The sequence below is a fragment of the Plectropomus leopardus genome, chromosome 5 (assembly GCF_026936395.1).
Source record: "Plectropomus leopardus strain MGB_pleo_1.0 chromosome 5, ASM2693639v1, whole genome shotgun sequence".
NCBI classification, from domain to species: domain Eukaryota; kingdom Metazoa; phylum Chordata; class Actinopteri; order Perciformes; family Serranidae; genus Plectropomus; species Plectropomus leopardus.
The window spans coordinates 1695998-1723984 of NC_142180.1; the positions used below are offsets into that span (position 1 = coordinate 1695998).

The following is a 27987-nucleotide window of genomic DNA, read 5'->3' on the forward strand; positions in this document are numbered from 1 at the left end:
AGTAGTGATGGCAGTCTCTGTTATTGGGAGATGAAGCTGGGCCTGGCAGAGGATCGTGAGAATGTTAAGAGTACACCATGATGCTTGTGTAGGTGTTAAACCACAAGACCAGTCAAAGCCGTTGTCATACAACATACACATACGTATTCAGTTCTCTTTCCCAGATAACTCTGCTGATCGGGGTGAGCAGTTCATTTCACACAACATGCTGAGCAAAACTGCATGCCTAGCAATCAGTTTTTTCCTCTTTCAGTTAACTGTGCGTACACACACACACCCACACTTGAGAAACCACAATCATGAGCTCCACCCTGTTCACAAATAATTCACTGCATTAGTGGCATCTAATTTTAATATCTATCACAGGATTGCACATGCAATATTTAAACTGTCTAATATTTCTATATTTCAACTAAAAACAAAAATAGCTGCAGCTATGTTCTATCAATTATTTCAATTTATTTGTACTCATTAGTACCCATTCATACCTTATTAGATGATAAGAGAAGATGAGATCAGAGAATACATGCATGTGTATAAAGAAGAGTAAGACAGAAAAGTTAAAGAATATAATTGACTTTACGAAGAGAGAGGTTTGTCACACTGGTTACAATGCTGGCATAACCCTCTGCATACAGCCTGCAGCCTGACCTTCTCTGAACCACACACCCCTGTGTATACACACACACACACACAAAGGGAAGAGAGAGGAAGCAAGTTAGGGTGTGTCTGCAAACAACAGGCCAAGCAAACCACACAGCATCGCTCTTACAACACCATCTTCACGCGTGCCTACACAAAAACATCAGAGCAGCAGTTGGTGAACAATCAGAACATGAAAAACCTTGAGAGCTTGAATGTGTTTTAGCCGTTAGTGGCTGCAGAGTGAACCATGGAGATGAAGCTGACTGACAGCTGCTGGAGTCTGACTGATGTTTTGAACAAATGAAAAGACTGCTATCACATTTCTAACACATTTCTCTCTAGTTTCATTCCACAACCCCTGAGTCAGCAAGTGTGTCAGTTTAGGCTGACACACAAAAACTGAGATTCTGGGTAACTGGGGTTCACACTATGAACACCAAGTGCCACGGGACAGTGTTGTGCTGTCCCTAAACACATCCTTTCTGATCATGGCATCATTAATAAAACGTTTTGGATCACCACCATTTAAAAAACTAAATCCAATGTTTTCTCCATATCTTTTAATTATCCATTAATTGCTTCTATGTTATTGATGTGGGCCAGCAGTTGGAGCCATGTAAAGTCTCTCAAGCTCATGTCTTACGGGCACTAAACTGAGAAGTGAAAAACTGAGCTATGTCCAAATTCTGTACTAATATTCTTATTTTAGGCTGGATTTTAGTATGTAATAGGTTCACACTGTTTTTTTGTACTATTGATGTCCACAAGTGTCCCACAATGCAATGTGCTATGGAAATGGAGGTGCTATTCATAGTATATAAACTTCAAAAAGTGTACTCTACATACTGTATAGAATGAGGGCGCAGTATTGAATTGGGCAACATGTTGGTGATGGACAGCATCTTTCTTTGTAATGAAAAAGCTGTCAAGTTTGGATATATTGATCAATAATGAATACATCATGAAAAATAATTTTCCTGGGCCAGATGGAATCCCAGTTTAGGTCCTAAAAAATTGTGCCCATTAGGGCGTTAGTTCCAGGGCACATTATTTGCAATTCATTGACGTAATTAATGGAAATATGTGGATTTGCAAAACGTGCTTCAGCGCACCACGATATAGAAACATGCTCCTGAGTTGCATGCTGTCAAGGCATGGATTCCACAGGAGAGCAAGTGGTGGCCCACAAGTGTGGCTTAAGTGAGTTATCACAGGAGTACAGCTGCTCAGCACAGACACCTGAAGCATCACATAGCACTTTGTTAAGACCACAGCAGAAGGCACCGTCCTGTTTACTTTTTGTCCCCTCCCACACAGGATATATTATTATTAACACATGGAACGTGTTTCTATTTGTAGCAGTCACATAAACTTCCTGCATTGCTGCTAACGTTACATTGTAATGTTGTTATTGGGCTGTTTTATTTTCTGCTTACTTTCATGGTCATGTAAGAGTGATAAAACCAATGTTAAAGACCGCTGTTTCAGTATGTGACTGCTGTTACAGTCTGTAAATCATTTCAGTAATTGCTCTTGCCCCACACTGATGCAAACATAGCCTAGATTTGTTAGTGATGATCTAAACCACATATTACTCCAGTGATAAAATAAATCCATGATATAAAAATTTGAATTTTTCTTAAGTTCTTGAGAAAAGATACTTACTCTCCAGTTCAGCAAAAGGGCTGCCATGATATACAGCGATTAAACTCCTGTATGTGTCTCAGCAATGCTTTTGAGTTTGAGGTCCAATATTTTTCTGATCAGGCATCTGAGAATGCTTTAACATAGCAATTTTAAAATATACAGCTATTATCATTGTTTTGAAAGAAGATGACAGAAAAAAATAATTATTAAAAAGACAATTTTTTTGATATTCATTTTGGGTTTTGTTACATTAGTCAAGTAAAAAATTATTTGAAGAATAATAGTCGACTAATCGAAAAAAAACTGTTGATTAATTGAGAGAAAATCAAAAGCACAAAGTGCAGCCATAAGACCCATCCTTCACTCTCTTCTGTTGATGAGCCATCTGTTTTTCCATATGCTGACAGTCACCAATAAGAATTAACTCTTGTAGCCAGCAAACTCAGTTATTCCAACCACCATTCTCACATGAGCTTTGTTACACAGCCATACAAGCTCTAAAGAAGTGCCCTGCTTCTGATTTTAAAACAAGTCCAGTCTGTGGTGTTTAGAATGTCAATCCATGTGTTTGTCTTTTTTGTATAATTCTGTTTATGGTATGTATTCTGTATGTCTTACTTGTTGTGCACCTACTGTTGTTAACAAGTTTCCTCCCTGAGATCAAACAATAAACTATCTATCTATCATCATATACGAAGGCTTCAAAATAACATGTTACAGTGCACCTCACTCTTTCACTCACTGCTGGTTTACTATTTGAATTGAGGAACAACACAGAATATAGAGTGTGTGACAGCAGTGGCTTGGCAAAAGCAAGAAGGCTTTTATCTTCTCCGCACCCACAATGACATTCTTTCCTGTTGACAGATTAGAGCAGAGTTTAAGACTGCACTTTCTAAGGTGGAGAAAAAAAAACACTTTTCCGTGGTTAAAGAAAAGACAACAGGTATACATATCAACATTGGTGAAAACTACACACTACAGAAAGGCTGCCATTCAAAAAGTTTAGAATACCAAATTTTATTCTTTTATTCTATGTCAGAATTGTTTCTTTGGTCTTGTCCTTCCCATGTGGTTATAAAGTATTCCAATATACATGGTCTTTTCATGGTAAGATATTTTATCAATTTTTTCAAGCTGAATTTTCAAGCAAAATTAAATATATACGTATAAATATATATATATATAGAGAGAGAGAGAGAGAAAGAGAGAGAGAGAGAGGAAAAGTAGAATATATTATATATCAAGATCTAAAAAAGCCCTGATCAATATTTTTACAATAACGCCTAAAATGAAAACATGTAAAACCCCTTTCTAACATACAGTGAGTGAGTGAACCCTGGCGGAGGACACGATACAATACGATACGATACGATACGATACGATACGATACGATGCGATGCGATGCGATGCGATGCGATGCGATGCGGTGCGATACGATACGATACGATACGATACAATACAATATACTTTATTGCATTTGTCTTAGATGCTGCACCCATAAATGCCTCCACAGTTACAATAAAACAAACCAAATATGAGCAAACCAGCACTTGCTGTACAGCATCACACCAATAAATGGCACATAATCCAAACTGCAGATACAAAATATTGAACATATATTGCAACAAATATTGCACACACCAAGTGGTAAAATATCACTGCACAATTACTACACAATCCCTGCAGCCTGAAGTAGCATTGTTTTAAAGTTTGATGGAGGTAGGAAGAAGTGAGTTTTAAAGCAGTTGAGTTTGCAGTGGGGAACTCTATATCATTTGCCAGAGGGCAAGAGTTCATATTCTGTGTGGAGGACATGTGATGGTTCACGCAAAATTTGTCCAGATCAGGGTTGGAAATTAGCACCAGTCACAAGCCAAATGCTGGTAAAATATGCAAGTGGCTGCTAGATTTGCTTCACTTACCAGCCCAACTAAAAACTGATGGTAATCTTTTGAGTCACTGCTAGATTTTGGAATCCACCAACCACAGTGGCATGTGGACTAAAAAGTTAATTTCCAACACTGGTCCAGATATACTGTGGTTGACACCAACATTCATGGAGCCTATGGAGCTCTTAACGACCCTAAGCAATGGCTCTGAGAATAGGTTGGGGGTGTGCGACACTTTGTCCAAATAGAACCAGGGCAAGCAGTTGTTTTTTTTTTTTTTTTAAACAAGTGACATGTTACTTGTCTGTCTGAGGAGCAGGTTAGGACAGAATTTGGAAACACTGAAGAAATCTAATGTTTGCTCTCTCTCTCTTAAATATCGCGTCCTGTTAGGAAAGGACAAAATATGATGTCTCCATTGGACCCAAAGACAGTTATCAACTCTGCATATGCAGATATTTCGGTCATTATTAGTATTTTCATTGTTTTCTCTCCATCCTCCACATGTTTTAATTTCCTTTTAAACTAATTTTCTTTCTTTTTTCCTCTGAATGCCTTTTTTAAAATAATTATTCTTCATCACAGTCCATGAATACATACACACTTCTCCGTCCCTGTCATTCCTCAGCATGCATGTAAAACCCAGTACGGGCGAAATATCAGAGCATTACCAAAATTATCAGGAAGCAGTGCTGATGGGACAGGAGTGCCCACACAAGAAGGATAACATCACTAAAGCTATGTAGACCTAACTATAATACTTTGACCTGATATTTTGTGACTATGAGATCCAATTGGGAAGCATACGTGGGTGTCTGAGTCATTATTCTCAAAAGTCTCTGTTTCAGCCCGCCCAGACCAAAACACAATCCCAGAGTTTTCAGGCTAAAACAGGGTCAGCAGCTCCATTTTAGGGGTTTCAAAAAGCCTTTAGAGAATGAGACTCACCACTGGGAGGCTTGGGCCTTGGAGGAACAGTCTTCTTCGGTGGCAGAGCTGGTGTATCATTTTTCCTGCTGAATGGGTCGTCTACAAACACAGACTGGAATGAAAGATTGAGAGGAAGAATATGTGGTTCTATTAAGACTCACCTGTAATTGTACATACTAAAATATGGCAGGTAGTGACACAACATATGTTATAAGAGCTCTGAAACTGAGGACAGGATGGCACCAGGACACAGTTCAATTTCTTAATTTTCTTAAAAAAAAAAACATCACAATAAAAATAATAATTGTACTGGACCAAATAGGAGACATTCTCAAATTGAAGACCTATTACATGCAATGGAAGACTTTGAGAACTATCTGCCCAGACAGTACTTCCAGGATAGGTTTTGGCTCCTACCTTACCTACCTTTTGGTAGTCCGGCAGCCAGCTGGCTCTGCCTTCAAAAGGGTCTCTGGGCTTCGACATGAGGCTGAAGTCTGCAAATCCAGCAGAACTGTTACTGCTATTGTTGAACGAACTACTGCCAAATGGGTCCAACGTGACAAACAGGTCTGAAAAAAGAAAAAAACCAAAAATAGTTTCAATGAATTTATTTCAACAAGCTCTCTACTTTATATACTCTGCCATATCTCACTGATCTACCTTAAGAAGCTAGAGTTAGATACACATTATAAATGCAATGCAACACCAACACAAACTAAAGTAAACATGATCATAAACTGACAGTGTCACCAACTATTCCATTTCTAACTTGCATTTTGTTTTACATATTTTTAGAAGTCTTTATAATTATTTGACTATCAGTAAGGTTTCTGTTCCAGGGAATTTCAAGAGCCAAGAGTTGCCTCCTCACACAAAAATGGTCACTTAAAGGTACATAAAATGTTCAGCAGTCTAATGTCCAGCCAAAATGTTTAGACTCTCTGACAGAGGGGTTCTAGAGAAGGTCATTTTGGTCACTCAGTCCACCACATTGGTCCAGAGTAGAATTTCTTAACTACTTCTGGATGGATTGCCAGTCAAATTTTTCACTGACAGTAATGGATACCTGTCAATGGATTCTACCGACAGTAGTGGTCCCTCGACTTTTCTTCAACATGAAGTTGAAATTTGTGGTTATAAATTTTATTTTTCAACAATTACTGGATGGACAGCATGCCAAAAAGCATGGTGATGGATGTTCAAAATATTATCAGCTTTATGTCTATTGCTGCCACCACACTAACCATCATTATTTCCAATCCAAGGCCACGTAGGCGTGTTATGGAGCCATAATGGAAAGGCAAGCCCCTTATATGAGGGAGCAGCCATGTATTAGGGATTTCTGGGAGGAGAGACCACAATTTCACAAAAGAATTGTGGATTCAAGACTTCCATATGGTCTGCTCAACTTTTGAAGAGTTATGTGATGCAGTAACACCTCCTGTAGCTCCTGCTGCATCATGGGGGAGCCAGTTCCTACTGACAAGCACATAGCTTTAGCATCATGTGACCCAGAAAAGCCAAAAAAGTACTTCCATTACAGTTTTGTGTAATATGGCTTTTTCAAATCACCTGAAATAAAACGTCCCGCGAGTGTAAAAACTTTCTTGGTTTTTTCAAATCTGACATGTGACACGCATCACAGAGGACACATTCCCTCCTCAGTCATGGCTTTAATAAACAAACCAACATGGTGTGCGTAGTCTGAGGAAACAGTGACCCCAGTGTGGTGACAGGCTCAGATTCCTCCAATCACTGAGGCACTCAAGCTGCCCCACTCTGTGTATGTGTTGTATGGACAACATTCATATCCTGGAGAAAATGACGGAGCTTTTCTTGTGCTGAAATTAACAAACAGCTGACTGACAGAACTCCAGTGCACTGACAGCACATGTTCATTCATTTCAAGAGTTACGCCAGCGAACAAACAACAACACTGTCACTGTCAAAGTCAGACTGAAAGACACTGCAAAACTGACTCCAATATCACCTGAAATAGGGCTGGGATATCTGTACACCAATTTTTATTTTTTAACTGTTGTACTAAGGTATACAAACATAAATATCCTTTAATATCTGTGGTTGTATTAGGCTGTTGTAGGCCATGTTGTACATCAATGAGCAAGACTATTTAATGGCAATATTGGATATCAGAGAGCACAAAGACTGACAGATTCCCTTCATTTTTTAATTAGAACCATAAATTATGTTCATAAGCAACATAGATGTAGGGTAATAAAGAATAATGCTGTACCTGGTCCTTTGGGTTTTGGGTTACTTGAGAAGAACGGGTCAATGCTTGTGAAGTGACTGGTTTGCTGCAGGGAGAACAAGAAAGGTGAATAAAGTCATGGGAAATTTACAAAGTCACAGCCAAACCTTAGTTATAAATTTTATCTTGACTGTTGGTGTTTTTTACTTTCTAAATTAAATACAAATTTACCCACATTTTGTTTGTTTGTTAAGATTGAACTTCAGAGTAGACATGACCAGAATATACAGAGAGTCCTGTAGCACCAATTCATCCAACAGGTAATCCAAACTCAGCTGTTGTTTAAATGATTCATATAAGCTGACAATAAGTAGTCATCTTAAGGTCTGTGCCACTCTTAGGAATTTTAAGATTGTTGATTAGTAGCAATGTTGATTGTGATAGTGCACGTAGTAGAAATAGCATGTATTTTCTCTATATGCAAATTTGGTAAAAAAATGATGTCATCAGGTGGGAAATAATATAATGCATGCTGTTAAGCTTTGATGGTTGTGGGATCAAAAACTGCAATTTGAATGGGTTTCACTGGAGCGTTTTGCATTTAACAGTATGAATGTAACAACTGTGTTTACGCAATGCAAGAGCTATGCTGGAGATTCCACAGTTCAATAAAAATACACATTCTTGCCAAAATGTACGTCATATGTATGAACACAGCCAAAACTTTTAAAGAAATGAAGAATGAAAACCATGTAAAATGTGCCTCACAGTCCCTACAGCTTAAAAAAGTACCTTGGAGGGTAATGTGGCACTTTTGCTGAATGGGTCTGGTGTGGAGAAGGGATCCATCTTTGTGGTCTTCTTGAAGAAATCTTCTGATGAAGCCTTGAAAGGATCTGTCTCTTTAAACGGGTCTCCTCCAAAAGGATCTGCAGCACAAATGATAATCCACTTTGAACATATTATTCAAAGAGAACACTCAACTTTTGCATCTCAGCTTGGATCAGATTCAGGCTTTACAAAATCTAGCCCATGATGGGAGACTCTGTGAATGGACTGCACTTGCATAGCACTTTTCTAGTCTTCCGACCACTTAAAGCACTTTTACACTACATGTCACATTCCCCCATTTACACACTAGTGGCCCAGACTAGGTGCCACCTGCTATGGAGTAACTTCTCATACACACTCACACTCCACATCAGAAGCAATTTAGGGTTCAGTATCTTGCCCAAGGATACTTCGAAATGTTGAGCCGGGTATCAAACCCACAACCCACTCTTCCTCTGAGCCACAGCCGCCCCAACAATGTAAGGGCATCGGGATCACAATCACTACCAGGATGACTGACATGAATGACAAGTATCTGTACAGGCTGCTGTATAAAGTGCATGTGTAATCCTGTGCTCATCTGGTGGGCAGGCAGAGAGGAGAGCTGCAGCAGGAGGCCTATATTGTAAATTCTATCCTTTTTTGCCTTTTGAGAAAACTGCCCATCTCAGTTTTAATCAGTTGTCCTCCCTATGATACCTGCTCTAATGCCTACAACATACTGACCACCCATGTTATGCAGAACTGCAATAATGACAACATGAGGCATTCAGTCAGTGCTCTTCTGTGGAAGCCGATAGATGATTATGATAAGTCGATCATTCAGGTCATGAACCCACATTAGAGTTGCTTATATCAGCCAGTGCTTTCTCCTTCACACCCAGTATCAGATCCCACTGATAACTGACACAAATACTCTGCATCACAAGATGCTGCAGTTGCAGTTAAAATGGTTGATTGTTTTAGATTACCAGGAAAATCATATGCATGGTAACTAAATGATAAACTGAAAAAACAAAACTGGCCCATGCCTTTGCTCATTGCTCGCCTTTTACCATTCTTTTCTCCAAAAAAGCAATAATGGGTTGTAAACTATGGAGTAGGGAAGTAGTTTTACTGCTGTGTGAAAAAGGATGATTTCGATCACTAATCTCCATCTACTTACTAGAGAAGTGAAACTCCCCAATATCGCTGAAGAGGGAAGTGTGGCAGAAGTCACAGTTCAAAAACTGCTGTTTCACATATGCAGAGAAACACTGCTGCCAGCACCAGCACAGGCCACTCTTCGATATATGTATGAGGGTTCAGATGCCATTTACCAGGAAATTGTACTTTTTTGTTTGTTTCAGTGGATAACGAGAAGCTAGTTTGAGTTAACCCCTTAAGACCTGGATTGAAATGAATATTCCTTCTGTGCGCCGATGCCTTTCACAAGCATTTACACATTTTAAACCTAAGAAAATTGGTTTAACCCATCTTTTGTCCAAAAAAACAGGGAATAATGTCCAGAAAAGTAAAATAACTGTTAAAGAAAAAAAGGATAGATAGATAGATAGATAGATAGATAGATAGATAGATAGATAGATAGATAGATAGATAGATAGATTATATGCATGCACAGAACTCTGTTTAAATTAGCTTGTTATCTACATTAAGGATTTGGCAAGTTATTAGGTCTTTAACTGTTCATGTGCGACAATATGATCTTAACTGAAGGACCACTTACTAGCTTTCCTTTGCTCTTGCAATAGAACAGGCTGATGGCAATGATTCCAGTGAAATGACATGAATTTGTTACTTTATTTGTATTTTTAACGCTGTGAGTGTTAAGTCAATAAAACTGAGCTCCTTTTTCCAAAAGTAAATACCTGTAGCTGTTGATGGCTGCTTTGCAAAAGGGTCATTTTGAAAAGGGTCACCTACAGGAGAGGAATCCAGCAGAGAGGGAAGAGCAGGAGGAAAACAGACAGGGAGACAGAAAGGACAGTCAGAGAGCAACTCAAGTTCAAAACAGTAAGCTGTCAGGAGAAAAGAAAACTAAAGATAAGCAGAGCAGTAAACACAGTTAATAGAGGAGAGGACAGGCAGAGTGTGTGAAAAAAGAGGGACTGAGAAGGAAGGAGAGTAGACTAAATGGATGATGGTGAGTTAAGGAAGACAGGATAAATATCCTGAGGAACACTGATGGACAGAGGGGGACAGCAACCTTTGAATGGGTCTGTTTTGAAAGGGTCTTCAGAGTGGAAGGGGTCAGTGTGAAGCTCCTGAGGCTGGCTGTTGAACACAGACGGCTTCACTTTGAATGGATCCTCCTGTGGTTGGAACATAGATAAGGAAAGAAACAGAGGGAGATTTGTTCTTTGTACAGTTTTAGCAAACACACAAACACAAAACGTCAGCGATGGCAATATGGCATTGCTTTTAGACATTTGTGTGGAATCTTGCCATAATTTGGATATGAATTCTGGAGATGTGGCCAGAAATGTGTTCATTGTTGAGTCTGAGTGAACATTTATGCCCAATTTGAAGAACTTCACTCAAAGACAACCTGAAAGCATATGTCTCTGATCAAAACTGTCACTGTAGAGGCATAATAAAATGTTAACAGAACTGGTAAAAAACAACAAGATGACCCAAGTTGTAGAAAACCAGAACTATCTTTTAATAATGTTCCACTTAAGCCACAGCCACTTAGGTTTGGAACTGAACCTTAAGAGCTTTTTCAAAGGAATGTCTAAGGAGAGTCTGCTCTGATTACACAAGTGAAAACACACACACACACACACACACACACACACACACACACACACACACACACACACACACACACACACACACACACACACACACACACACACACACACACACACACCAAGATTGAATTTCACTTTAAAAGCACTGGAGCAATTTTCTTTTTTTTTGTTGTTGTTGCTGTTTTTGCAGTTTGCCTTGCTCTGTATGCACTCTGCTTCTCTGACTCAAAGTTTCTTCATGTGCCATCCTGACTCTACAGGGCTCTGCCTTGTTATGGCTCATTAGAGGATCTGCGCTGTGCTTCATAGGAAACCCTGAGTGAAATCCCTCTGCTGATCCTAGGAACTGTTTGCCAGGTGTGAGAGGGCCTGAGCTCAGGTAATTATGTTATTATGAGTAAAGTGAGTGGAAGGGAACTGTGTGATTAGATGTGCTGTCTCCGGGGAAAACAATGGAGAGTCAGGGACAAAAATAATAACTGAAGTTTTAGCAAACAACGATCAAATGACAGAAATGACAGCAAAGAATTTGGCATGCTGTAGTTTGCAGACTGCTGCAAATCTCCAAGCCAAAGAGGAAACGATGACAAAACTATGAGTGGATTGGTAGAATTCAAAAAAGCCTGGAATTAAAAGCTTGTTTTTATCTGCATCTTTGAAATGTTACAGTATTAACATCAGAAGTATTAAGATGCCCCTGTGCTTTATTACACTGCTGCTGATTTGAACAAATCACCCTGCAACAGACAATGTTACGCATGATATGCCACAAATAACACACCACAAATTTGTTTTCTATGTCTAGAGCCAGACTGTTCATTAGGAGCGCTACTGCAATATATATACCATTTGGTTATTTATGGCAGCACATTGGCAGACACAGGGCAGCAAAACACCAGGTGCATTAAAGGTGAAACCCGACCGGTCATTCTGCTGGGTCTAAAAATTAGCATTTACTCACAGACGGCTGTGTATCTCTTCTATTGATCTGATCAGCTGTAAACAGATTGACAAATCAATCATCCAACTGTGAGCCACAAAGTGGAAAAAAAGAACCGATGTAGAGCTCCATCTGTGCTGTGGTCATGGACCACTCTCATTCTGTGGGAAACACTAACCTCATAGGGCTAGAGAGATGAATGCTTGGGCTTTCACTCTTGACACAGCTTTTTCTGTCACTTTTCATGTGTCCAACCGACTGCAACACTATGGACATCTCAGAAGAGAGACTGAATACATGCACCGTTATCCCCATATTTAAAGCTACATTATGTTGCAATTTGGTTCCATGCTCTTTGGCACCCACTGAATGTCTCTGTCTGAGTGAAACACCACTGTCCTAAAACACACACAGCACTGTTACACTTCCCCCTCATTGACAACGTGCATTTGTTGACAAGCTGAGGGATGTGGAGCTGGCACAGACCTGTGAGAGGCCACGACCATGTTGACTGACAAAGTACAGTTATATTTAGGGATCAAAAATATTGTATTTTAGGCTGATATTTGATATGCCAAAATATAACAACACACTTGTTGTTCATGATGACCCACAAGCAGATGGAGAAGTGAAATGCAATACTTTGCAGTGTAGGTATATAATGTAAAAAATAAAAAAATAAATAAATATTGGTTTGTCATATCAGCAGAAATTAGCATGTTGGCTAATTCCAATGTTTTATTTTAAAGCCAATATCTGCCGATGCCAAAAATGTGCCGATATTTTCGTGCATCCCTAGTAACATTACCAGAATTTGCGAAAAACATGACTCTGCTAGCGTTTACGGGCCATTGTTTGCAAGCTGTTTATGGAGTATGTGTGTATTAAACTAAACTGTTGTCATGATGTTTAAACGCTGTAGCTAAATGGCTACATCATGTCATCACGCATTTGTTATTTCTAACACAACTTCTTGTATTGTTTATGCTTTTTAATTCAAATGTATTCCAGGCTGGTGGAAACATGTCAGTTAGCGGTCTTTTAATTTATATTGGAATGTGTGTTGAGCCACATTAAGAGAAAGAAGCAGAGTGTTAATATAGATGCTGACCTGTGCGGCTCTCACCGTGGCTGGAAATCCACCGTTCTCTCGGTCACTGAAGCCCTCGCTCATATCGGCCAGGTTGGTCATGCTGCCTCCATGGGTTCCATTCAATGTGCTGTTGTACTGCTCAATGCTTTTAGACACTTCCTGTTGGCTGTCCTGAATCTGGGACAACTTACTCCGAGCCTGCAGGACACATACATACGAACAGTTCAGTAACAATGGGATAAACACTTTACTGCTGCATGGTCCTCTTGCTTTACAAAGCTCCTTGTGCATGTGTTTGGCCTGGGAAGCGTACTTCTGAACACCTGCTGGAGTTGAATGCACATGAAGAAACACTCTGATGTCGATCTAAGTGACATTGTGTCCAACAGCAGTGTTTGCAGCTACAGCTACACTGTGAAGCACACATCAACAGAACGAGACGGTCACTAAAACAGATTTAAGAGTCAAGTGATGCTATCTAGCTACACAGATACATTTACTTTAATTTGTTCTGGTTTTGAGATACATGTCTGTCAAATTTCTTTCTTCACCCTCATACATAAGAGCTAAGTGGAATTTTGTGAGTAATGTACACAGACATAAAACAGACATTTACTTTCGGTTTTGAATTTACATTTACGGTCATATAGCAAACTCAAAAGTTTATTTAATAATACTTTTAAAAAGACAACCGCCACACACAAACATGTACATTTCTGTACAGGTAATTGCTGAACATTATTACAATGCCTTTAATATAATCTGTACAAGGTCTTAGTTACACTACTTTATATACATCACAAGACCACTTCAACTCTTTGGAGTAATTTACTTTTAAAAAAATAACAATAATTTGTTAAGGATCTGGGCATAATTTTAGTTTAAAATATTCAAAAAATGAACTAACCCTATCAACAGAGTGTGAAGAAGTAACACATTTGACATTATTCCCAAACTGCCTTCATTTTGTATTGCAGAGATAACCACTGCTAAGCAGCCAGGGACAAGCTGTCCCTTCTGTAATAATACATCCTGGCCTGAGAGGCGATAATGAGTCACTGCAGCCTCTAGTGAGCCGCAGGAGGGGATGAAGAAGTTCAGCCGGCCGGCGTTGTGTTAATATTTAACACGTAGTGCTTCTCTCGGTGGTCATGGTTTGGGTCCGGTTTAGAAGAGGAAACACATACTGACAGGGAAACAATCCTCGATATGACACCAGAGTTAATGGATACACCATAGAGGTTAAAGTCTCAGTGAATTACTTAGTGTGTAAGAAATTATGATTTTGATGATTATTTCGATATTTGACTATATATACAGTGTGTGTGTGTGTGTGTGTACTTTAGTTGTTTAAACTGCTGGAACAGCCCTTGATGGCAGAACTAATGTGGAATCTTATGAATAATACAAAAGTCTTGAAAAACTACAGTATGTCATTAAATCAACATAACTGCTCTGAAAAGCAATAAGACTGGATATTATTACAGATGGCATGAGGAAATGATCAACGGCTGAGACTTCTCGAGTGGCAGATGTGGTATTCGGTTGTTACACTCAGGAGACTCTAATCTCATCAGGGTTTAACAAGACATGTTGTGGAGAACAGAAACAACAACATGGCAACATGCATCATTACCAAGCCGTGTGTTGCAGGTGGTTAAATTGTGTGTGTGTGTGTGTGTGTGTGTGTGTGTGTGTGTGTGTGTGTGTGTAAAAGATGAGTGGCTGGTAGGGAGCAGATAACACACAAATGCACGCACAAATGCACACACACACAACTAATTGCTGTGTTCCAGTTCCTCTAGCGGTACAGGAGGACCAGATACTGACTTGAACAGTAATAAAGATTACACAGTGCAATGATGCCCCCTGTTGACAATTTTCAATCTCTCTCTCCCTCACACACACACACACACACACACACACACACACACACACACACACACACACACACACACACACACACACACACACAAAAAAAAGCCCTGTGTCCTACCTGGTTGATCTCATCCTGTGTGGCCTTCAGAGACTTGATGATGGTCTCCAGTTGGATCTTGCCAGCAGCCAGGCTCTGCTCCAGCTGGTTCTCCTCCTGCTGCAGGCGGCCCAGGTCAGCCTTTGCCCGGCTCAGCTCTTCCTCCTGGCTCTGCAAGTCTGACTCCTGGGAGTGGATCTGACTCTGGAGGGTTGAGATCTAAAGGCAGGAGAGAATGAAATCAAAACCTTTGAAATTCATTCTGTATCAGTGGATTTATTGAAACCGTTTGCTGCCCCCAAATGACTGAAGACATTTTGCTGTCTTTTGCACTTTTTCTATTTTTAATGGTGATTTTAAAAAAAACATTTAGTAGTTAATTTTTACCTTTTATATCTTTCCTCTTTTTACTCTAATATTGTAAATCTGTATTCTTTATTATGTTCCATATTTTATTGCTGTGTAAAGCAGAACTTTGAACTGCCCTGTTGTATGAAATGTGCTCTCCGAATAAAGCTGCCTTGCTTTCTCTTCTTCCCCTCTGCACCATCTCATCTGCCTCTTGTTAACTTTGGCATTTAGCTGAACAGTAAAACTATTAGAACACAGTATATATTTCATTAGAAACTTTTCATTCCTGATGATTCTGTGGCCACTGTAGCAAAGCTACTGCACTGCATCACAGCAGTGGAAACTTCTGCCTTGTTTTCAGTTTCTCTCACGTCCCCCAGTCCTTCCTCTCTTCCTCACCATCTGAGACTCTTCATGGCACTTCATCCGCACTTCGTTCAGCATATCCTCTAATTTGTGTTTCTGCTGGTCCATCTCCTCCAGTCGGTCCTGGGCATCTTGTTTCTGAGCCTCCAGCTCCTGCAGGCTTGCTGTCTCCCTGTCCAGGTCATTCTGCATCTCCTGACAGGACAAAAAGCAGAACAAGTCATGAGTGTCAATCAAGTATCATGTCCCAACATTTGGTGTTCATCACAACAAGTGGTCAGATATAGGAGTGGGCGATCCGAATAAGCAAATGGCGATGTCAGTAAAATATTCAGTGCACAATGTCATTGTTCTTGTTGGGGGGAATCTAATCAACCACCTGAACCCAGTCTGACACCGCCAGCTTTATTGTGTTATAGCAGTAAAACTGTCAAAACTGATAACTGATAGAAGGACAGAGACACAAGGACTGAGCCTCACAGTGTGTGCGTGTGTGTGTGTGTTTGACAGAGATAGTGACAGAGAGAGGGGGGAGAGGAAGGGAAACTATTACACGTGATGTCTCTCTAAGTTATTAATAATTTACTCAGCATGCTGCTTTGTCACTTTTTGACAAGTCTGCCAGACCCCGTGACATTTATACACCAGTGAATTTGAAAAGAAAAAAAAAAGGCTCAGCAGATTAAGAGAATCTTAACCAGACTAATTGACTGTGACTGTGGCAAATCTTCCCAATGGTGCCAACAAACGTGGTCGCTAAAAAAGTGCCATTTCACCCATCTGGCAGCCAAGAGTTTATCTGGTAGATAAGTCAGATACAGAGGGGCAATTCAGTTACACAGTCTACCAGTCACATAGAGCAGGACAAACACAAGCAGCCAAGATTCTGTTACTCCATTACCTATTTCTCTCCTCAAATGTTTTTAGAACCTTATTTTAATATAGTGTTTAGATTTGAAATGAAATGAAAGATTTGAAATGAAATTTGCTCTGGCGTCTTGGTGGTTTTTGGTGCTATGCTCAATGATTACCAACATGGAATTAAATGCAGTAACAGGATCTTGATTCATATTTGATCATGGCTGCCTAATTTGATCGCAGTTCACCAGCATTCATTGACATGACTGATAGCTGCATTGGAGACTCCTCAACTCTACATGGTTATTTTAGCGATTCTTTCAAACGTCATTAGAAGCAGTAGCAGAGGAACATGATTTTTTGTCTCATTTTACTTTATTACTGTGTGGTTATAGTGACAGTTTCAGTAAATACTGAAATATTTTCATGACAGTTACCAACTGCAGCATTTACTCAAGCTATGAGTTCAAACTGAAGCTGAGTGACCAGGGAAAGAAGTTGGCCTCACCTGCACCTCTGCACTCTTGTGTCTGATGGCCTCCTCTGTCTCCCTGATGTCCTGCTCCAGAGTGTACTTTTCCCTGACAATCACACACAAACACAAAACAAATGCACACAAGGGCACACACACACAAACACACAAAAAATAACTACCAACCTCACTTCTGTGTACACTCATCAACAGAGTAACAAGACACTGGGCTGGAATTCTATCAAATCAACATAGGTACACAGGTAGTACAATCTGTCTTTTCTTTTTCTGTTGAGCTGCAGTGAACAGACAGACCCCTAGATGGGGCCCATTCACATCAATGGAGTTGAGTTGTCTGGAAATGCTGATTTTAGCCTTTCCCATTACATAAAAAACCCAGATGTTAGGGGCCTTAAAGGGGGTTACCACAGACTGCCGAGGCCTCACATTAGCCTATGGTAAACTTTGGAATGTTTTGGGGGTTTTTTTACACCGAACAAGGACTGTTGAGGCTATCCTCCATCACTTCTGTTAAATTTTCTTTGGGAACTGATTTCTTCATTGCCTGTATGAAAAGAAGGAATAACTATAGCAAGCAAAATGTGTTTCATTGTTCATATGGGAACTGAAATATTGCAAGTCCATCCTTAACCAAACTCTGCATCATGACTCCAGACATTAAGGTGATAAAAATAAGCAAATGTGAACATATGTAAAATCTACTTTTTAACACTATGCAAGAAAAGTTGTGTGCAGATGCACTGCTTATTGTCTGTGTGTGACAGTAGATTCAACAGAATGCCAGTCCATGGATGTTCAGTAGCTGGTGTGTTTACCTGAGAGTATTCCACTGGGTAAAGGCAAGAGTGCTGACGCAGCATGGAGAATAAGTGGTGAACAAACAAAAATTGGATAAAATAAACACATCAAAAGACTGGATGGTTGGCTGTTTGGATGGATGCAGGGAAGGAGGAAGAGAGCAGCTGATGGAGATGAAGTCAAGATGAGTAATGAAGCTCATCCATATTTGATGGTGCATGTTCCCTTTTCAGGTGTGCATTCTATCACAGAAAAACGATTGGACCATAAGCATACAGTATACACAGAACTGAGGGTATTGCAGGGTTAGCTGTGAACTGCTGCTGTCCAAACCTCTGTAGCTTTCTCCACCATCTTTGCATATCAACATCATTTTGTTGGAGAAACTCATAGGGTGCTTTCCAACATGGCAATTTATGCATCCTCCCTTCCTTCCTTCCTCCACCGGAAATCGTTTCCCCTCCCAGGGAGGCTTAGGCGGTATTACAGTATACCAGGGTATTTGGAAATCCTGAAGGTATGTTTTTCAATACTGTCATTGTTTTTAATTTTATTTAATCTTAATTTAACCCATTTTTTGTAGTGCACAGCATGCACCACCAGTCAGTCTCCGGGCTTTACTGGTGGAACAGGCAGCTGAGAGAATAACATCTAACTTGGTGAATTAAGAATTTATTTGGACTAAACCGGAACTAATGATTGGTGGAACAGTGGACTTTCTATATCTTTTATTTGTTTCTGTTAAGTTTGAATGAAGTGTGTTTTATGACGAGTTAATGAGGCAATTGAGCCTCGTCAGTCCTCCGTGATCAAGAGAAAGTTGAATTGAAAAGTAGTACAATTGTTTTTCTCTGTTTAATAAGGAAAACAGGTGTAGGAATTTGTTAGTGTTGCATACATATACCCCATATACCCTGGAGAAATTTCAGAAAGGTATAAAGGTATGAAATGACCACCCAAGACTATCTGGTGAGTGTATTGGTCTCCTGTTTGAAAACAATGTGCTACTACGTAATTTGGTGATTTTTTAAATCGCAAAAATCTTTACCAACTTCATTCTTATTAGGTATAGTGTCCCTAAAATCTTTTCACAGATCAGTGGTCTCCTTTTGGCCATACTATGAACAGCTGAGCTGAGCAAAGGCCTGTTGGTTATATTTCAACACATAATTTGGGGTAATTTCATTGGAAAAAAAAGTTAAATGCTTGCACTCTTAGAACATCTACAAGGGAGGGAGGAGAACAATATGGAAGTGACAAGGGCACAATGTACCTAAATGTATTTAATGTCTGCTTCCGGTGGAACTTTCAATTCTAATTTTATGCTGAATAGTTTGATGATAATGATAATAATTCTAATTGGTATATTTTGTGAGTAAAATCTGAATATGGGATGCAACCAGAATAATGTCTCTGTCAGGAGAATTAAGAAGTATTATGTTTTCCACTGAAGTGGAAGTTGAAATACACAGTAGTACAGTAGTACGGCGTAACGCTGCATATTTTTTTAGTGCTTTGCGGCTCTTTAGTGAGTTATTTTGGGCTACAATGAGTAAGAATAGCAAATTATTAAAATGTATTTTTAATTTTTGATGTAATTATCCATTAATTTCCTCTGCAGCAGTGAAAGTTCTGTTGAGGTAAAAGCAGAGCATACTGTCTGTGCTGTCACATTAGTAAAGTGCTACCAGTGATGATGTATGTTACCTCTGCAACTGGGCTATCTCCTGGCTGATGTCATCCAGCTCTTTGATGCCAGTGAACTCCCCTGAACCCACCGAACTAGAGCTGTCCTGTAGAGACAGACACAGACACAGAGAGAGAGGGGCGACAAAAGAAACGAGGTTGGCAAGGTAAACCTTATTTGTTAAAAAAGTGAAGTGGGATGATGAAATGGTACCAACGGACCCATGGAAGACTGGACCAAAGGGAGGAGGAGGAGGAAAAGAGAGGAGAGGAGAGAAACCAGTGCTCATTTCAGAGGAGTAGAATAGAGGTTGAGTCAGCAGGTGGGGCTGGGTCGATCACCAACATGTGGGGGAATGTCAACACCACTGACAAACTGCCAAAGAAAGGAAAGATTCAAGATTTTGCTATTTTTTGACTAATATTTAGTCCTGTGAGAACATTCACAAAGTTATCATGACTGTGGTTTTATTATGTGTTTTTGTCCACTAGCATTTGTTGGTGATGCTAGTCCAAACACATGGAGACATTTCTTGAAAAAACAATAAGAATAAACAAACAAAAAAGCATTTACAACCCAATTTCCAAAAGAGCTGGGATGTTCTAAAAAATGTAAATAAAAACAGAATGCAATGATCTGCAAATCTTTTTTGACCTATATTCAATCAATTACAGTACAGACAGGATATTTAATGTTCACTCTCAAAAGTTGACATTTATCTATGCACAATTGCAAGGAATTTAGGGATTTCACTATCTGAAAACCACAATATCATCAAAAGATTAAGAGCATCTGGGAAATTATCTGCATATAAGGGGAAACCCTGAAAACCAACACTGAAAGCACACGACCTTTGATGCTGCACTGCATCAAAAAACCTACATGACTGTATAAAGGATATTACTCCATGGGCTCAGGAAGACTTTGGAACACCATTGTCCGTAAACACAGTTCATCACTGCATCTACAAACTCAAGTCCAGATTCTACCATGCAACGTGAAAGCCAAATATCAACAACATCCAGACACACGGCTGACTTCTCTGGACCCTAGTTCATCTGAGATGGACTGACACAAAGTGGAAATGTGTGCTGTGGTCTGATGAGTCCACATTTCAAATTGCTTTTGGAAATCATGGACATCGTGTCCTCCGGGCTAAAGAGGGAAAGGACCATCCAGATTGTTACCAGATCAATGTTCAAAGTCAGCATCTGTGATGGTATGGATATGTGTTAGTGCCCATGGCATCATGGGTAACGTCTACATCTGTGAAGGTAGCATCAATGCTGAAACGTACATACAGGTTTTGGAGCAACATATTCTGCCATCCAGATGGTGTCTTTTTTAGGGACGTCCCTGCTTATTCAAGCAAGACAATGAGACACATTTTGCACGTGTTCCAGCAGCATGGCTTCAAAGTGAAAGAATACAGCTACTTATCTGACCTGTCTGCGGTCCAGACCTGTCTCCAACTGAACATGTGAAGCACACTTAAGCACAAAAAAATGCCAGACTGTTGAGGAACCTATCATGCAAGAATGGAAAAGAATTTTACTTAAAAAACGTCAATAATTAGTGTCCTCAGTTTCTAAGCACTCATTGAGTGTTGTTAAAATGACAGAATGAGTGTTTATTTACAAAAAAAACCCAAAAAACATGAAGTTTACCAGTTTACCAACATTAAATATATTGTATTTGTACTGTATTTTATCAGTCAAAAAGGATTTGCAAATTAAATTATTTTTTTATTTACCATTTACACAGCGTCTCAACTTTTTTGGAGTTGGGGTTAGATTATCTCTTCCTTTATCCAACAGGAGCATCGCTCTACTTATATAAAGTACACCGGATGCTCTTGATTTAACTGACCTGACTTATTAATACCAGAGCCACAAACATTTGTTTTCATTACATTGCTGCCGGTTTATGAAAATACTGCTTCTAAACGAATCCAGTTTGCCAGCTAAAGCGATCTTGAATCTTCCCTTGATCTGCAGACAGTCGAGAGGGTGAGACGATGTCACTGCACTAAACTGGAATGAAGAGAAAAAGTCTTGCAAATGCTTTCCAGTATTGTGGCTGAATGGCCAGTCACTGAAAGCATTCATAGTCGAATACACTTTTGGTCCATGTTACCTACCCACAACTTCAACATTATAGCCTGAGAGAGGAGGAAGAGAGGGGAGGTAGACACATCAGCAGTAAAGAGTTAGGAGAGTTAGTGGCCAGTGAATGTCCTCTGATATCACTGATTTACCTCTACTCAAATCTTCCATTGACATGTCTATGTGACTTAGTTGTCTTTCAGCAAAATAATTTGTTTTTGCAGACTGGGAAATTGGTAAACCTCAAGAAACAGTATGTTTAACAAACAAATCTGTACATCTTTTTGCCCAAATATGCAATGAGCAAGAATAATATGAGAGGAAGGGAGAGGAGAGGTATGGACTCACCCGTCTCATCTCAGACAGAGCAGCCATCTCTGATCCCACTGGGGTCATGTATCCTGACATACTCTGCAGCCACAGAGGAATAACTTAGTTCAAAACAGCAGCAACAGTTTAAACACATCTGTTGTAAGAAGAGACAAAACATTCTTGAAAGTCATTAAGCAGGTTTCTTGTTCTAATATTAATATTAATCGATGCTGTGGAGACAAAAAGTGAAGAATACTCCAAATTAACTGCTAATGGTCCCAAGATCATGCTGACAAAACTTTACTGTGGAGCCCTGGGTAGAAACTGAAGACATTTGTCATTTTGCTGTCCTTGTGCAGCTTTTTTAATTTAGATAGATAGATAGATAGATACATATATACATATTTAGATAGATAGCCTTTATTGTCTCATGGTGAAATTTGTTTTAACATTCTGTCACAACATGTAACATATAACATAAATCACAGTTAATACACAGATCTAGGATTTTCAGCTGTGTTTTATCATGGAGATGGATTACACTGTCTGACAATGAGCTTGTTTGAGGTGCTCTTTGGATAAGGATACATTTAGTCCCCAATTATTATTATTATATACATTATACTATATGTAATATATATACAGTAATTACATAACATACAATATAATGGTTTAATTTGAAAGGTAAAATGTGATAAGTTATTGCTGTAATTGCTTTCTATGTATAATTTTGTTGTATGGATTACTGCAATTTGTTATGTTGATCTGTTCTGTAAACATGACATCTGTTAGACATCTGTCCATTCTGAAAGAAGGATTCCTCCTCAGTTGTTCTTCCTGTGATTTCTACCATATTTTTTCGCAGTTAATTTTAACCATAGTTTATCATAGTATTATTATAAATATGTACTGTCCATAGGTGTAAAGGTTTTGCATATATATGGCCCTTTAATCAATAGCACTTTACAATTTACAAGCACACAGTTGCAGGACTGACCATCGGGAGCAATTTGAGGTTAGTGTCTTTCCTAAGGACGCTTAAGAGCTGAGGATGGAGCCATCAGCTCAAAGATTAGTGGACGACCTGATCTACCTCCTGAGCCCCATGAAATACATAGATTAATATATAATACAGACAGTTTGTGTGTGTGGGACCTACTGGTACTGGAGTGCCTCTCTCAGATGGGGGGATCATGTCAGGAGTCAGGGCCTGTGGAGGGTCAATTCCTTTGCTGACTTTCTGCTGGATGAGATACATGGCGAGAGCAAACTGTTCCCTGGTCAGCTTGCCTATCTGCCTTGTGTCTGCCAGAGCCCTGCAGGGAGGAGCAGACATTCAACAGAGACACATGCACTTAACTCACTTAAACTGAGCAGACTGACCACACTGTTAAACAGAACATGACATGATATAAAAGTTTATTGAAAAATCCATGAATAGATTACTAATGTTTATAACAGCATTATCTCCAAACATAGGAGGATTTTTTTTTACAGCCCCGTGACCCGTAATATTTTATAATAAATGGTTTATGATCTCTGATTTAATATCCAGTGATTAAGCCATTAGTTAAAAGTTATGTACCCTATGACTCAGAATGTTTATATGATGTTAGAAAAAGTGGAATTATTGTGTTAGTGCTGTGAACGGGACCACAGCAAAACATATTTTAGAAACCTAAAAATATCAATATAAGTGTTGACTATATTTGATACTGTTTCCTCTTTACCTTCCACAGCAGCTGATGGAGGCAGCGGTAGAGCAGCAGCTTTGCTGTTCAGTGAAGTAAAATGACTGTTTTTCTCAGTGGAGTCTGGTGTTTTTGATATAACAGCTCCAAATTCCCATCAGTGAGGCTGACTGACAACAAGGTAAAGCAGCGAAAATTTTCTAAATATAGCGTACACTTAAACTGATAATGATATTTTTAGGTGGCTCAAAACTAATCAATGAAGGCAGAGTTTGCACAGTACGGTTTGATTATATATACGTGATGTGGTTTCTACCCTGAGGTTATTGTTAATAAATAGCTGTGATTGTGATTCAGTCTATGTTATAGACTGTAAAAATAATATAGGTTTATTGCAACTAGCTGAAAGGGGGCATATCTCCACCTGCCATGGAGGACTCGGAAACACTGGTGCTTGTATACTAGGACAAGGACAGTAGTCCAATTAAATGGCCAAATGTGTTATAACTGTAGCTCAACTTAACTGTGCATGTAAACATACGGACTGAGAGAGCCAATGAATAGAACACATTGCATATTAACTGTCAAGCATGGAACATGGCTGTCTGAGTGCCTACCATATGTGGGCGAGGACGTTCTGAGTGAGTCCGGACTGCATGAAGATCTCCTTTACTTCATGTCCACTGACAAAACCATCAAGATCAGCATCAGTCTTCAGGAAGATGTCGTCATAGCGACCACGGTCTGCCACTGAGACCACCCAGTTCACTGAATGCTGAGACAGAGACAGAGGAAATGCATGACATGGATGCAAATGTTGTAACTTTCTGTACATCTGACTCTAGCTTAAGTCTTGATAAAAACCATTTGACACTAGTGTTCTACAGAGGAGCAGATTTGAGTTTTGAGGTACCATTAAAGCTCCAAAATTTAAAGTTAAGGGAGTCCCTAGAACAACACCTAGTATGTTTATTACGGCTACTAGTGTTAACTGATCAAGGTGTGTGTGGTAAGTGTGAATGGTAGTGTAGTATTACCTGTCCAGACTTGAGTGTGTGTTTGGGCGACAGGCTGCCGGTGCTGTTGAGTGAGTTCATGCTGCCGTGAGAGGGCGTGGAGCGCAGCGAGTCTTTTGGAGGTGGAGGGCTTGCAGGTAGTCCGGGCACAGAGCCAGCCACTGAGGCCAGACTCTTCTTCCTCTTAGAGGGAGGAATGAGGGCAGCGGGGAGGATTGCAGGAACAGGCTCCTTCTCCAGTGCCCGGTACACCAGGTGCATGGCCTGTGGGAGCACATCCTGCTGTCAACGCACACTTAATGGCTGCATATAGAGCTTTGAGAAAACTAAGTGTGTCCCAAGCCTGTTTTTTGCCCCAACTTATAATATGATCATTTGCCGGCACTGAGACTGATCTAATACTTATTTCATTTGTCGTTTTTAAAAATCTGACAGATTTTACAACAACTTTAAATGTAAACACAGCAAAATACACTCAGTGAAGGCATTTTCGAAAAAGTCTCCTAGTCTAGCAAATCTCAGTTTCTGCTGACACAGGCACATTGTAAGCTCAGGATTTGATGTGAATAACATGAATATATGGATCCATCCTGCCTGGTGGCGGTGTTACGGTGTAGGGAATATTTTCTTGGCACGCATTAGGCCCCAGAGTATTGTTGCTGACCATGTACATCCCTTCATGGACGCAGTCCACCCATTTTCTAATTGCTACTTCCACCAGGAACACGCCATGTTAGAAACCACACATCAAGTCGAACTGCTTTAACCAACATGAAAATGAGTTCAGTTTGCTCCAACAGCCTCCACAGTCACCTGAAGTCAATCCAACAGAACATGTTTGAGATGTGGATTGTGCAGCTGACAAATCTGCCGCAACTGTGTGATGCCATTGTGACAACATAGAGCACAATCTGTATGGGTCGAGACATATGCGCATCTATAAACCCTGTGGCAAACACGAGGTCGGGCACTGGCTGTTGCTAAGCAACCATAAACACGTCACAACAGCATTGGTGCCCCTTTCGCACGTCTACCTTGAAAACTATTATTTGAGGGCACAAAAACAATAGCATGAGTATAGGCCCTAAGGAATGTCAACAAGACCCTAGTTGAATCCATGCCATGAACAGTTTGGGATGATCTGGGAGCAAACAGTCCAGTCCAGTGTTCAAATATTGTACCTATTTAAGTGGCAACCAAGTGTAAATGTATCCACACTTGTGTCAGGCTACAGAGAGACATCCTACATATGGTGACAATAAAGAGGATAACACTCACAACTGCAAACTCATCTTTGTCCAGATGGCCATCTTTATCTATGTCACTCAGGTCCCAAACCTAACAACAGGAAAGAAACGGGATTAGGCATCAGTTTCACTTAAGGAAGAAATAAACAATTACAGCTTTAATTTACATATATACATAATGAAGTTCATGCTTGAGTAGTTTAATCTTCAATCACAGAACTAATAAACCTAATCTAAGACCTAATACTGCAGAAGAAACCAAGTGATGTCGATACCTTCCCAAGGACATCCAGAGGTAGCTTGGAGTTGATGAGGACTGGTTTGACCTTTTCTCCTGACAGCAGGCCGTTAACTGGAGCCAAACTCTCAAAAATCCCATCAAATTTACTCTTCTCCTCAGGCTGCAAAGGAAATAACACACAATAGTCATCTAAGAAAGCCTGATGTGTAAAGACTTTTGACTGACTCTGACTCTGGCTTCAGACTTAATGGAAGCACTCAAGCTTATTCACACACTGTGTGGTTTACTAACCTGTAATATGAGAGCCTGAACAAAGCCACATTTTTGAGGCAGATGCCAGTATCAATAATTAAGAATTAAAAATATTTGATGTGGTGAGTGAGATATTTTACAAACTGAAAAAATAACTTATCAGTGATTAATGTCAGACTCATATTAATACCAATACACCTCATGAACAAATGCCACCTGTCACACTCATCACACCATATTTATTCCAATAAGGTCTGTGGTTAACACAAGCTGAAGAGACTTGCACGTTTTGTTTCACAACATAAAATACATCAGTAAATACTCCACTCAGAAATTTTTAAGTTTTTGTGTCCTAAAAATTGCTAACATTGCTTGGGATTGCTAACAAGTGGCTAAATGAGTCTAAAGAACATCATCACGCTAAACGCGGCTTTATGGCCTCATTGTGGAAAAGACATGTGACTGTGATGTAGTATTTTAATAGCCAGACATTAGCTTTTTACTTCTACTGATTGCATTTAGGTTTCAAAAAACGTACAAGTAATTTAATTTTTGATTATCTTGCTGAATAAAACATATAGTAAGTCTATTACATGTTTGTTTACCACAGAGCTTATTTTCTACAGTAATCCAGAAGCCAATGGAAAAATCTCATAGGCTCTTTGACAAGGGTACAACGGCAATGCTAACTTTCATGTCGGTAAAACAAAAAAAATGAATCCCTGGAGCACTCTACGGACATTAATGGTTGATGTCAACTGGGAATATCCAGTATGTGGTTAAATGGTTTTAAGGATTGTCAAATATAAATACAACCTGGGAATTTGGATTTCTTTCCCCTTTTTCATTCTGAGTCAATGTCCAACACATCTATAATGACTGCTTTATTCCAATGTGTGTGTGCGTGCGTGCGTGCGTGCGTGCGTGCGTGCGTGCGTGCGTGCGTGCGTGCGTGCGTGCGTGCGTGTTTAAACTCACCCTGACAGCCCAGTGTAATTCGCCAGAGGCAGACGCTGTGCTGCTTAGAGATGGACTGCTGGTGTCCTTCTGAAATCAGAAAAACAAAGATGGCTGTCAAAGAACTGTCACATGATCCACTTGCTGTAATAAACACAAATCCTCTTCTCTAAGGCTGAGGTTTAATAACATGACAACATAACATGAATATGACAGATGGTTTATTTTCATAATGAGTGGTAACTTTAATCAGTATTAAGTAGAGCAAAAATGACTGCAGGTTTGACATTGATTCCATAAAATGTCTATGTTCTGCAAAGCCAACTGTAGCTTTTTTTATGCAAAGAATAAAGTGGAATTGAGCTTTAATGGTAAGATCATACTCACAAACTTTGGGGGAGGGACTGTGAGGTTAAGGCTGGACAGACTGACTTCCTGACCGCTCTGAGCACAGGCCACCAGCCGCAGAGCGACATAAAACCCCTGAGAGAGAACACAGTTATGACACATCAAGTCTTTCTCATTCCCTGCCTGAGATATCCAACTCTGATGTAGCAGTGACTCATGTCACACATTATTACTATTACTGAGAAAAAGAAAATATAGGAAAAACACTTAAATAAAAAAATATTCTGCCTTTACAGGTTACTGTTTATTGTTTCCCGCTTCTGCATTATTACAACTTGGTTCAT

The 27987-nt window shown here is 39.7% G+C and overlaps 1 protein-coding gene across 13 annotated transcripts in view; it reads right to left on the minus strand.

Annotated features, from left to right (window-relative positions):
• Positions 1 to 27987, minus strand: part of LOC121965311 (epidermal growth factor receptor substrate 15-like 1) — a 53463-nt gene that overhangs the window by 16262 nt on the left and 9214 nt on the right. For 4 of the 13 annotated variants that reach the window (XR_015776566.1, XR_015776564.1, XR_015776565.1 and 1 more), the window contains exons 5-25: positions 27683 to 27778; positions 27317 to 27385; positions 26121 to 26246; positions 25877 to 25936; positions 24620 to 24862; positions 24200 to 24357; positions 23051 to 23207; positions 21928 to 21990; positions 21615 to 21635; positions 19495 to 19580; positions 17805 to 17837; positions 17005 to 17077; positions 15672 to 15833; positions 14943 to 15140; positions 12965 to 13144; positions 10367 to 10472; positions 10029 to 10079; positions 8122 to 8258; positions 7372 to 7435; positions 5541 to 5686; positions 5133 to 5226 (exon numbers count right to left, since the gene is read on the minus strand). Coding sequence is in view for 10 of the 13 variants with exons in the window: in XM_088077363.1 (XP_087933489.1) it covers positions 5133 to 5226; positions 5541 to 5686; positions 7372 to 7435; positions 8122 to 8258; positions 10029 to 10079; positions 10367 to 10472; positions 12965 to 13144; positions 14943 to 15140; positions 15672 to 15833; positions 17005 to 17077; positions 17805 to 17837; positions 19495 to 19580; positions 21615 to 21635; positions 21928 to 21990; positions 23051 to 23207; positions 24200 to 24357; positions 24620 to 24862; positions 25877 to 25936; positions 26121 to 26246; positions 27317 to 27385; positions 27683 to 27778 (2323 nt within the window). In the remaining 3 variants the exon portion in view is untranslated. The remainder of the gene's footprint in view (positions 1 to 5132; positions 5227 to 5540; positions 5687 to 7371; positions 7436 to 8121; positions 8259 to 10028; positions 10080 to 10366; positions 10473 to 12964; positions 13145 to 14942; positions 15141 to 15671; positions 15834 to 17004; positions 17078 to 17804; positions 17838 to 19494; positions 19581 to 21614; positions 21636 to 21927; positions 21991 to 23050; positions 23208 to 24199; positions 24358 to 24619; positions 24863 to 25876; positions 25937 to 26120; positions 26247 to 27316; positions 27386 to 27682; positions 27779 to 27987) is intronic. The other 9 variants (XM_088077364.1, XM_088077366.1, XM_088077368.1 and 6 more) reach the window with 9 other exon arrangements.